This window comes from Hyperoodon ampullatus (assembly GCF_949752795.1).
Source record: "Hyperoodon ampullatus genome assembly, chromosome: 1".
In the NCBI taxonomy this organism is placed as follows: Eukaryota; Metazoa; Chordata; class Mammalia; order Artiodactyla; family Ziphiidae; genus Hyperoodon; species Hyperoodon ampullatus.
The window spans coordinates 20,429,594-20,442,452 of NC_136914.1; the positions used below are offsets into that span (position 1 = coordinate 20,429,594).

Consider the following 12,859-nt stretch of genomic DNA (forward strand, 5'->3'; position numbering starts at 1 on the left):
ATGTTAAATTCAAGTTACTGTTTCAATACACAGAGGAAGATACCTTGGTGGAGGGTCAGTGTTATGCTGTAATGGGAAAGGTGTAATTCTGTGGAGTGATAGACCAACTCCACTTTCATTATCTGGTGAATCCAGAAGATTTGAAATAGCAAATAAGAGAATGAAAAAAGTGTGGACAAGTAACTGGATCCAGAGGAAAATCAGAGGAGATAAGAGGCAATATCTAGGATGTTGGTCTATGGCATCAAGAAGGATCACTGGAGGAAAAATATATGTATGGTGTTTTGTATTTTGTTAATACAAGTCTTCTCCTGACTTAAATCTTCCTTTGCCTTGGCAGGTCTCATTGTCCGGGAAGTAAGCATTGAGATTTCACGCCAGCAAGTGGAAGAACTCTTTGGGCCTGAAGATTACTGGTGCCAGTGTGTAGCCTGGAGCTCGGCGGGTACCACCAAGAGCCGGAAGGCCTACGTGCGCATTGCATGTGAGTCATAGTGCAGGGACACTGTGGATTCCAGAAACTGATGGAAAATGGGAAAATTTAGACCATAAGTGCTCTAGTGTCAAAGAACCCTGGTTAAAAATTGCTCCCAGATTTCTGAATTTGAGCTACACTTTCCCTTTAGGTCACCAGAATATCATTTTATTTTGTTTCAAGCACTGAGTAATTTTCCTTTATGGGTGTGAAAGAATTCGTGCTACTTTCAAAAGATTGAATTTTCTTTTTTAATCTGGTAGTAATTAGGCTATGGGAAAACCAACTATATTCCTTTCATGAGTTTATTCTGCCAATTTGTTAGGACAGTGTTGACTAGTTTTGCTATTAGAAATAGAAATTACCCAGACAGAGTTTCTCTGTTTATTTTAGAACTGTTCTAGTGCATCAGAATACACCACTATTTTCCAAACTGTGTTAATTTCTAGAGTATTTGTGTTGAGGGAGAGGTTAAAAGGTGCCTCACACACACACAAAAGGTTCCCTAATCAATAAATGTGGGAAATACCTTTTTTTTTTTGGACAAAGTTAAAGAGGTTTCTTCATTGCAAAACTTTCCAGATTCCTTAATATGCTAATGTGCATATTATCCCCAAGGAGGAAATGTAGTCTGCAGCTCTTTCTGCAGACCCTTTTCTCAACGAGTACTATTCACACCTTGAGCGGCATGAATGCTGCTTTAATCTGTCTTTAGGTTCCATACTGAGAAATTTTCTCAAGTATGAGACCACTGAAACCCATGTAAATTTTATTATCTGAATTCCTTTGCATGTCTGTATTTTACTAAATTTCAATTTGCATTGATGTCAATGTCCCTTACCTGTAATATGTCACTAAGTCCCAACAATTTTGGCTCTGGTGCTTCCCCCAATTCTATTCTCGCCTCTTCCTTCCCTTCTGCTTGATCTAGATCCCAACCGTTGCAAACACTTCCCAGTTAGTCTCCACGACTCGAGTCTTTTCCCTTTTCTAATCCTTCCTCCATATTACCACAAATGCAAGATTTCAGAAGATTCCTAAAACTCAGGTCTCAGCTCAGCTCACCTCCATCTCTGGTAAATTTTTATAGTGGCTCGTGAGATAAAGTCAAAATTTCTAACAATGGTACATATCACTGTATTAGTTTGCTAGGGCTGCCATAACAAAATTCCACCGACTGGTGGCTTAAACAACAGAAATTTATTTTCTCACAGTTCTGGAAGCTAGAAGTCCAAGATCAAGGTGCTGGAAGTATTGGCTTCTTCTGAGGCCTCTCTCCTTGGCTTGTACATGGTCATCTTCTCCATGTCTTCATACTGTCTTCCTTCTGTAACTGTCCACATCCAAATCTCTCTTCTCATAAGGATGCCAGTCATATTGTTTAAGGCTACCAGTATGGCCTTAATGGCCTCATTTTAACTTAATCACCTATTAAAGGCCATATCTCCAAATAAAGTCACATTCTGAGGTACTAAGGGCTAGGATTTCAACATGTGAATTTTGGTGGGGGGTACACATTTCAGCCCATAACAACCATATTTCATTGTTTACATAAGGTAACCTAAATTTCCAGCTCTGACCACAAAGAATGTCTCCAATCCAGTCACACTAGATTAGAAATACTTCCATTTCTATACTTTCCAGCTATTGTTCATACTGAGGGGCTTCACCTTTCTCTTACTTCCTTTCATTATTTGTAAAAACTCATTTATTCAACAAATATTTAGTAAGCATTTACTCTGTTCTTGGGACAGTTGTAGGTATTGGGTATGGAGCCAGAATCAAAACATATAATGATCCCTCCCCTCAGGAGGCTTATGTCTGGTGAGCAAGGGCACACTCTATACGAAATAAATAAACAGAGACAGAGCAGACGTTAAGTGCTATGAAGAAAGATAAGTGGGAAAAGGGGGTATGTTGTGCTGGGGAGGGTGGTCAGGGAAGGCCTCCAGAAGAAGTTGACAGTTGAAGAAACCTGAAAGAAGGGAGAGAGGAAGTCAGGCAGAGGGGACAGCAAGTGGCATAAGTACAGATGCCCTGAGGCAGGAATGTGCTGACGGGTACCAAGAAGATCGAATTAGCCAGAGTGGCTGGAAGAGAGTGAGCAAGATTAGACCCCTAGGTGAGCTGAGAAAGGTATGGACAGGAGGGCAGTGTGGAGATGGCCTAGGCCCTGTGGGTGTACCACCTTTGGTCCACAGTATGAAATGAGAACTTCGGAATGTTTTCAGCAGAGGAATTCATGACACGACTTCCATTTTAGCAGAACACCTGATGCTGTGTTGAGAATAGACCATGAGAAGCAAGAGTAGAAGCAGGGAGACCAGTTACGAGGCTGTGGATGTGGGAGATGTTAGGGTACATAGATTAGAAGCTGTGGCGCAGTGAGACCTGGATTCTAGATATATTTAAAGGCAGAGGTAGTAGCTTTTCTTTGAGAGGTTAGATGTGGGATGTGAGACAAAGAAAGGAGAGAATGATTCAAAAGGCCTGAGCCTGTGGAAGGATTTCTTTCAGTTGTCCTTAGTGAAGTCATTCCTGCCTCATCAGTCTCCAGAATGATAGGTGTTCCTTTCTCAAACCTTTCAGAGCAGTTCGTCCATCCTCTTAATACAGGCTTGTCTCCTGTGAGTTATATTCACTTGTCGTAATGTCTGTGTTTCATGCCAGCGAGTTCTCTGAGCTCAGTTTTGCTTAATTCAGATTTGCTTAACTGTATATCTTCAGTACTTAGCACAACACCTAGAACATCAAAGATGTTTAATAAATTTTGTTGAATTAAAACCATTATAAAGGGCTTCCCTGGTGGCTCAGTGATTGAGAGTCCACCTGCCAATGCTGGGAACATTGGTTCGAGCCCTGGTCCGGGAAGATCCCACATGCCGCGGAGCAGCTGGGCCCATGCGCCACAGCTGCTGAGCCTGCACTCTGGAGCCTGCAAGCCACAACTACTGAGCCCACGTGCCACAACTACAGAAGCCTGTGTGCCTAGAACCCATGCTCCGCAACAAGAGAAGCCACCGCAATGAGAGGCCTGCGCACCACAATGAAGAGTGGCCTGCGCTGCTGCAACTAGAGAAAGCCTGCAAGCAGCAATGAAGACCCAGTGCAGGCAAAAATAAATAAATAAAATAAATTTATAAAAAAAAAATTATAAAGACTTGCTCTATATTAATCATTCCTCTCTGAGCATGTCTAAAGGGATTTTTCTCTTTGTCTTATGTGGATTCTCCATGAAATAGTCTCTGAGATGGAGACACGCACGCGGGCAATGTATTAGCGAGGGCTCTCCGGAAAAACGTCTGTGGAGGAATAGAAATGGGCAGAGGGAGAAATTGAACTGCCGTACAGGTACAACAAAAGATGACCCCAAAGGGACCTCTGGAGCTAGGACGGCCCTTCAGAGTTGTCCCACCTTGAGGCACAGGAGGGGAGCAGACCTTTCTCCCCAACATTGACTAGTCAATGGATGTGGGCCCATCCTTTTCTCCTCACCCTCACCAACTTGTATGACCTAGGTCAAGTCAGCTCTTCTCAACTGAGGGCAAGTCCAGGAGGGAGAGGCTGGGAGCCTTCACCTTCAACACTCCCAACAGGTGGGATCAGTCCTGAAAACGTATGTAATCCACTACAGTTGTCTACCATGAATCTTGAAGATTTTATGTTATTAATTTTATTTTGTGTTTCATGTTATGAAAGTATCTTGAACATACTTTCAAACATTTTAAAAAGAAACAAAAAACATACTGTTTTGGTCAGATAATTAAATGAATTCAAAATTAGTTTCTACTTATAATCAAAAGAGGCACAATGATATAAAACTATATCTTGCATTACTATGTGGTCATTAGTATCAAGTATAATGAATATTTAAAATTGCCAATCTACACGCTATACTAAATTGGCTTGCCTAAAAGCTGAAGTTTAAGGGCTTCATAGTTACAAATGATGACTCTTGTGTGGTGCCAATTTTATATATGTATACATAAACAATATATTGTATTTAATAAAATAGCATATATAATATTATCTTTATATAACCCTATTCACCACATTAAAAATTAAAAACATAAGAACCTCATCTTTCCTTGCAACATATTACATAAACTTTGCTATTTACTTCACAGTTTTTATATGTAGTTTGACATTTTCAAATAATAAGACAAACTCTTCTTCTAGTAAGACATTAATTTGCCCATAGCACATTTTCGTCTTCATGTATTAAGACTGAAGAGAAGGGTGGGATAGGGAGGGTGGGAGGGAGGGAGACGTAAGAGGGAAGGGATATGGGAACAGATGTATATGTATAACTGATTCACTTTGTTATAAAGCAGAAACTAATACACCATTGTGAAGCAATTATACTCCAATAAAGTTGTAAAAAATAAAAATAAAAAATAAAAAATAAATAAAGGCAGACAATGGCAGGGACTGTTAAAAAAAAAAAAAAAAGGAGCCGGAGGAAGATGGCGGAAGAGTAAGACGCGGAGATCACCTTCCTCCCGACAGATACATCAGAAATTCATCTACACGTGGAACAACTCCAACAGAACACCTACTGAACGCTGACAGAAGACCTCAGACCCCCCAAAAGGCAAGAAACTCCCCACATACCTGGGTAGGTCAAAAGAAAAAAAGAATAAACAGAGACAATAGGATATGGACGGGACCTACACCAGTGGGAGGGAGCCGTGAAGGAGGGAAGGTTTCTACACACTACAAGCCCCTTCGTGGGCGGAGACTGCAGGTGGCGGAGGGGGAAAGCTTCGGAGTAGCGGAGGAGAGCACAGCAACAGGGGTGCGGAGGGCAAAGCGGAGAGATTTTGGCACAGAGGATCGGTGCCCTCAGGCACACACCAGCCCGAGAGGCTTGTCTGCTCGGCCACCGGGGCGGGCGGGGCTGGGAGCTGAGGCTCGGGTATCGGCTTTCAGTATCGGCTTTCAGTCGGAGCGCAGGGAGAGGACTGGGGCTGGCGGCAGGAAGAGAGCCTGAAGGGGTTAGTGCTAGCCCGGAGGGAGTCCGGGGAAAGGGTCTGGAGCTACTGGAGAGGCAAGAGACTTTTTTCCCTTTTGTTGCCTGGTGCGCGAGGAGAGGGCATTCCCCTCCCTCCCCTCTGCCTGAGTGAGCCAGAGCCCCCGAATCAGCGGCTCCTTTAAACCCGTCCTGTCTGAGCGAAGAACGGACGCCCTCCGGCGACCTACGCGCAGAGGCGGGGCCAGGTCCAAGGCTGAGACCCGGGAGTTGTGAGAGCAGAGACAGGGAAATCTCTCTGGGCAGCCTCGGAGGCAGTGGATTAAAGCTCCACGGTCCATTTGATGTGCCCTGCGTCTGTGGAGTGTATGAATGGACAGCGAATCATCCCAAATTGAGGAAGTGGACTTTGAGGACAAGATTTAAGACTTTCCCCCCTTTTTACAACGAATTATCCCAAATTAAGGAGGTGGACTTAGCAAGATTTCAGACTTCTCGCCCTTTTCCTCTTTTTACAACGAATTATCCCAAATCGAGGAGGTGGACTTGGAGAGCAAGATTTTTGATTTTTCCCCCTGCTCTCTTTTTGTGAATGTGTGTTTGTAATCTTCTGAGTAAGATTCTCTCTGTATAGCTTTGCTTCCACCATATGTCCCAGGGTTCTATCGGTCCGTGTTTTTTTTTTCAATAATTACTTTTTAATTTTAATAACGCTACTATATTTCATACTTTATTCTATTTTACTTTACCTGCTCTTTCTTTTTTTCCTACCTTCCCTTCCTCCCTCCCTCCCTCCGCTCCTCCTTTCCTTCTTTCTTTTTCTTTCCTCCCTCCCTCCCTCCCACCCTTCTTCTTTCCACTTTCTTTTTATTTCCTTCCTCCCTCCCTCCCTCCTGTCTTTCTTTCTTTCTTTCCTTCCTCCCTCCCTCCCTCCCTCCCTTCTTCCATTCACTCTTCCTTTTGCTTTCATTCCTCCCTCCCTCCCTCCTTTCTTTCCTTCTTTCTTTCCATCCTCCCTCCCTCCCTCCTTTCTTTCTTTTTTCCTTCCTTCCTTCCTTTCTTCCCTTCTTCCTTTCTTTCCCTCTCTCTTTCTTTCTTCTACTAATTCTTTCTTTCTAATTTTTCTCACTGTTATTCTGAGCCGGGTGGATGAAAGGCTCTTTGTGCTGCAGCCAGGAGTCAGTGCTGTGCCTCTGAAGTGGGAGAGCCAACCTCAGGACATGGGTCCACAAGAGACCTCCCAGCTCCACATAATATCAAGCAGTGAAAATCTCCTAGGGATCTCCATCTCAACACCAGCACCCAGCTTCACTCAACGACCAGCAAGCTACAGTGCTGGTCACCCTATGCCAAGCAACTAGCAAGGCAGGAACACAACCCCACCCATTAGCAGAGAGGCTACCTAAAAACATAATAAGGCCACAGGCACCCCAAAACACACCACCAGACGTGGACCTGTCCACCAGAAAGACAAGATCGAGCCTCAACCACCAGAGCACAGGCATTAGTCCCCCCCACCAGGAAGCCTACACAACCTACTGAAACAACCTTAGCCACGGGGGACAGACACCAAAAACAACGGGAACTACGAATCTGCAGCCTGCAAAAAGGAGACCCCAAACACAGTAACATAAGCAAAATGAGAAAGCAGAAAAACACACAGCAGGTGAAGGAGCAAGATAAAAACCTACCAGACCTAACGAAGAGGTAATAGGCAGTCTACCTGAAAAAGAATTCAGAATAATGATAGTAAAGCTGATCCAAGATTCTATTTCCCAGATCCAAAATCTTGGAAATAGAATAGACAATATGCAAGAAACAGTTAACAAGGACCTAGAAGAACTAAAGATGAATCAAGCATCGATTAAAAACACAATAAATGAAATGAAAAATACTCTAGATGGGATCAATAGCAGAATAACTGAGGCAGAAGAACGGATAAGTGAGGTGGAAGATAAAATAGTGGAAATAACTGATGCAGAGCAAAATAAAGAAAAAAGAATGAAAAGAATAGAGGACAGTCTCAGAGACCTCTGGGACAACATTAAACGCACCAACATTCGAATTATAGGGGTTCCAGAAGAAAAAGAGAAAAAGAAAGGGACTGAGAAAATATTTGAAGAGATTATAGTTGAAAACTTCCCTAATATGGGAAAGGAAATAGTTAATCAAGTCCAGGAGGCACAGAGAGTCCCATACAGAATAAATCCAAGGAGAAATACGCCAAGACACATATTAATCAAACTGTCAAAAATTAAACACAAAGAAATCATATTAAAAGCAGCAAGGGAAAAACAACAAATAACACACAAGGGAATCTCCATCAGGTTAACAGCTGATCTCTCAGCAGAAACTCTACAAGCCAGAAGGGAGTGGCAGGACATAATTAAAGTGATGAAGGAGAGAAACCTGCAACCAAGATTACTCTACCCAGCAAGGATCTCATTCAGATTTGATGGAGAAATTAAAACCTTTACAGACAAGCAAAAGCTGAGAGAGTTCAGCACCACCAAACCAGCTTTACAACAAATGCTAAAGGAACTTCTCTAGGCAAGAAACACAACAGAAGGAATATACCTACAATAACGAACCCAAAGCCATTAAGGAAATGGGAATAGAAACATACATATCAATAATTACCTTAAATGTAAATGGACTAAATGCTCCCACCAAAAGACACAGAGTGGCTGAATGGATACAAAAACAAGACCCATATATATGCTGTCTACAAGAGACCCACTTCAGACCTAGAGACACATACAGATTGAAAGTAAGGGGATGGAAAAAGATATTCCATGCAAATGGAAATCAAAAGAAAGCTGGAGTAGCAATTCTTATATCAGACAAAATAGACTTTAAAATAAAGACTATTAGAAGAGACAAAGAAGGACACTACATAACGATAAAGGGATCGATCCAAGAAGAAGATATAACAATTGTAAATATTTATGCACCCAACATAGGAGCACCTCAATACATAAGGCAAATACTAACAGCCATAAAAGGGGAAATCGACAGTAACACAATCATAGTAGGGGACTTTAACACCCCACTTTCACCTATGGACAGATCATCCAAAATGAAAATAAATAAGGAAACACAAGCTTTAAATGATACATTAAACAAGATGGACTTAGTTGATATTTATAGGACATTCCATCCAAAAACAACAGAATACACATTTTTCTCAAGTGCTCATGGAACATTCTCCAGGATAGATCATATCTTGGGTCACAAATCAAGCCTTGGTAAATTTAAGAAAATTGAAATTGTATCAAGTATCTTTTCCGACCACAATGCTATGAGACTAGACATCAATTACAGGAAAAGATCTGTAAAAAATACAAACACATGGAGGCTAAACAATACACTACTCAATAGCGAAGTGATCACTGAAGAAATCAAAGAGGAAATTAAAAAATACCTAGAAACAAATGACAATGGAGACACGACGACCCAAAACCTATGGGACGCAGCAAAAGCAGTTCTAAGGGGGAAGTTTATAGCAATACAATCCCACCTTAAGAAACAGGAATCATTTCGAGTAAACAACCTGACGCTGCACGTAAAGCAATTAGAGAAAGAAGAACAAAAAACCCCCAAAGTTAGCAGAAGGAAAGAAATCATAAAGATCAGATCAGAAATAAATGAAAAAGAAATGAAGGAAACAATAGCAAAGATCAATAAAACTAAAAGCTGGTTCTTTGAGAAGATAAACAAAATTGACAAACCATTAGCCAGACTCATCAAGAAAAGAAGGGAGAAGACTCAAATCAATAGAATTAGAAATGAAAAAGGAGAAGTAACAACTGACACTGCAGAAATACAAAAGATCATGAGAGATTACTATAAGCAACTCTATGCCAATAAAATGGACAACCTGGAAGAAATGGACAAATTCTTAGAAATGCACAACCTACCAAGACTGACTCAGGAAGAAATAGAAAATATGAACAGACCAATCACAAGCACTGAAATTGAAACTGTGATTAAAAATCTTCCATCAAACAAAAGCCCAGGACCAGATGGCTTCACAGGCGAATTCTATCAAACATTTAGAGAAGAGCTAACACCCATCCTTCTCAAACTCTTCCAAACAATATCAGAGGAAGGAACACTCCCAAACTCATTCTACGAGGCCACCATCACCTTGATACCAAAACCAGGCAAGGATGTCACAAAGAAAGAAAACTACAGGCCAATATCACTGATGAACATAGATGCAAAAATCCTCAACAAAATACTAGCAAACAGAATCCAACAGCACATTAAAAGGATCATACACCATGATCAAGTGGGGTTTATTCCAGGAATGCAAGGATTCTTCAGTATACGCAAATCAATCAATGTGATACACCATATTAACAAGTTGAAGGAGAAAAACCATATGATCATCTCAATAGATGCAGAGAAAGCTTTCGACAAAATTCAACACCCATTTATGATAAAAACCCTGCAGAAAGTAGGCATAGAGGGAACTTTCCTCAACATAATAAAGGCCATATATGACAAACCCACAGCCAACATTGTCCTCAATGGTGAAAAACTGAAACCATTTCCACTAAGATCAGGAACAAGACAAGGCTGCCCACTCTCACCACTCTTATTCAACCTAGTTTTGGAAGTTTTAGCCACAGCAATCAGAGAAGAAAAGGAAATAAAAGGAATCCAAATTGCAAAAGAAGAAGTAAAGCTGTCACTGTTTGCAGATGACATGATACTATACATAGAGAATCCTAAAGATGCTACCGAAAAACTACTAGAGCTAATCAATGAATTTGGTAAAGTAGCAGGATACAAAATTAATGCACAGAAATCTCTGGCATTCCTGTACACTAATGATGAAAAATCTGAAAATGAAATCAAGAAAACACTCCCATTTACCATTGCAACAAAAAGAATAAAATATCTAGGAATAAACCTACCTAAGGAGACAAAAGACCTGTATGCAGAAAATTATAAGACACTGATGAAAGAAATTAAAGAGGATACAAATAGATGGAGAGATATACCATGCTCCTGGATTGGAAGAATCAATATTGTGAAAATGACTCTACTACCCAAAGCAATCTACAGATTCAATGCAATCCCTATCAAACTACCACTGGCATTTTTCACAGAAGTAGAACAAAAAATTTTAAAATTTGTTTGGAAAAACAAAAGACCCCGAATAGCCAAAGCAATCTTGAGAACGAAAAACGGAGCTGGAGGAATCAGGCTGCCTGACTTCAGACTATACTACAAAGCTACAGTAATTAAGACAGTGTGGTACTGGCATAAAAACAGAAAGATAGATCAGTGGATCAGGATAGAAAGCCCAGAGATAAACCCACGCACATATGGCCAACTTATCTTTGATAAAGGAGGCAGGAATGTACAGTGGAGAAAGGACAGCCTCTTCAATAAGTGGTGCTGGGAAAACTGGACAGGGACATGTAAAAGTATGAGATTAGATCATTCCCTAACACCATACACAAAAATAAGCTCAAAATGGATTAAAGACCTAAATGTAAGGCCAGAAACTATCAAACTCTTAGAGGAAAACATAGGTAGAACACTCTATGACATAAATCACAGCAAGATCCTTTTGGACCCACCTCCTAGAGAAATGGAACTAAAAACAAAGATAAACAAATGGGACCTAATGAAACTTCAAAGCTTTTGCACAGCAAAGGAAACCATAAACAAGACCAAAAGACAACCCTCAGAATGGGAGAAAATATTTGCAAATGAAGCAACTGACAAAGGATTAATCTCCAAAATTGATAAACAGCTCAGGCAGCTCAATAGCAAAAAAACAAACAACCCAATCCAAAAATGGGCAGAAGACTTAAATAGGCATTTCTCCAAAGAAGATATACAGACTGCCAACAAACACATGAAAGAATGCTCAACATCATTAATCATTAGAGAAATGCAAATCAAAACTACAATGAGATATCATCTCACACCAGTCAGAATGGCCATCATCAAGAAATCTAGAAACAATAAATGCTGGAGAGGGTGTGGAGAAAAGGGAACACTCTTGCACTGCTGGTGGGAATGTGAATTGGTACAGCCACTATGGAGAACAGTATGGAGGTTCCTTAAAAAACTAAAAATAGAACTACCATATGACCCAGCAATCCCACTACTAGGCATATACCCTGAGAAAACCATAATTCAAAAAGAGGCATGTACCAAAATGTTCATTGCAGCTCTATTCACAATAGCCCGGAGCTGGAAACAACCTAAGTGTCCATCATCGGATGAATGGATAAAGAAGATGTGGCACATATATACAATGGAATATTACTCAGCCATAAAAAGGAACGAAACTGAGCTATTTGTAATGAGGTGGATAGACCTAGAGTCTGTCATACAGAGTGAAGTAAGTCAGAAAGAGAAAGACAAATACCGTATGCTAACACATATATATGGAATTTAAAAAAAAAAAAAATGTCATGAAGAACCTAGGGGTAAAACTGGAATAAAGACACAGACCTACTTGAGAACGGACTTGAGGATATGGGGAGGGTGAAGGGTAAGCTGTGACAAAGCGAAAGAGAGGCATGGACATATATACACTACCAAACGTAAGGTAGATAGATAGTGGGAAGCAGCCACAGAGCACAGGGAGATCAGCTCGGTGCTTTGTGACCGCCTGGAGGGGTGGGATAGGGAGGGTGGGAGGGAGGGAGGCGCAATAGGGAAGGGATGTGGGAACAGATGTGTATGTATGACTGATTCACTTTGTTATAAAGCAGAAACTAATAAAAAATAAAAAAATTAAAAAAAAAAAAAAAGACTGAAGAGAAGTTTGCTTGTACTTCCATAAGTAACTGAACTCATATGTGTGTGGCCAAGGAACAACATCCAATATATAAAGATTTACTCATATAGATTTACATCATGATGAAAAAAAAGTTAAATTTCAAATTCTCTCTATCAGGGCTGATCCCTACCAAGTGAGTCCTTGCTAATGTTGCAGGAAGGTTGCAGATTTTCTGTTTTGCTCTGTTTCAAGTGAGCTGTGGTGCTTTGCTCAGTAATATCTGACCAATGGCTGTCACATCAACTGCAATTAAAGTTTAAATTTTTCTCAGGTAAAGGTAACCATGATGCTAAAGTTAAATAAGTGCAATTACCTCTCACCTAATTCGATCTATACTCATTATGTGTTCTGTGGAGGGGTCCATAGTTCTTTCATGAAAAAGCTCTATTTTCAGAAGTTTCTAAAGCAGAAATGAATATTAGCTATTCACTCATTTAAGTTTTCTTATATTTTATACATTCAAACTACACAAAATACAAAAATAAGTTTGTGAGACAATCGGGGTGGAGGGAAAACAGGAAACCGGAAAACGTTAGGATTCGGCCAGGTATGAGCTGAGAACATGATGTGCCTGCTCTAGAACTGAACACATTTAGCA

General features: G+C 40.6%; 1 protein-coding gene across 2 annotated transcripts in view; it reads left to right on the plus strand.

Moving 5' to 3' along the window:
• The window catches only part of UNC5C (unc-5 netrin receptor C), a gene marked incomplete at both ends in the record, with an annotated part of 405,524 nt that overhangs the window by 266,165 nt on the left and 126,500 nt on the right, over window positions 1-12,859 (plus strand). For both annotated transcript variants that reach the window (XM_079712610.1, XM_079712611.1), the window contains one exon: window positions 341-484. In XM_079712610.1, the coding sequence (XP_079568736.1) occupies window positions 341-484 (144 nt within the window). The remainder of the gene's footprint in view (window positions 1-340; window positions 485-12,859) is intronic.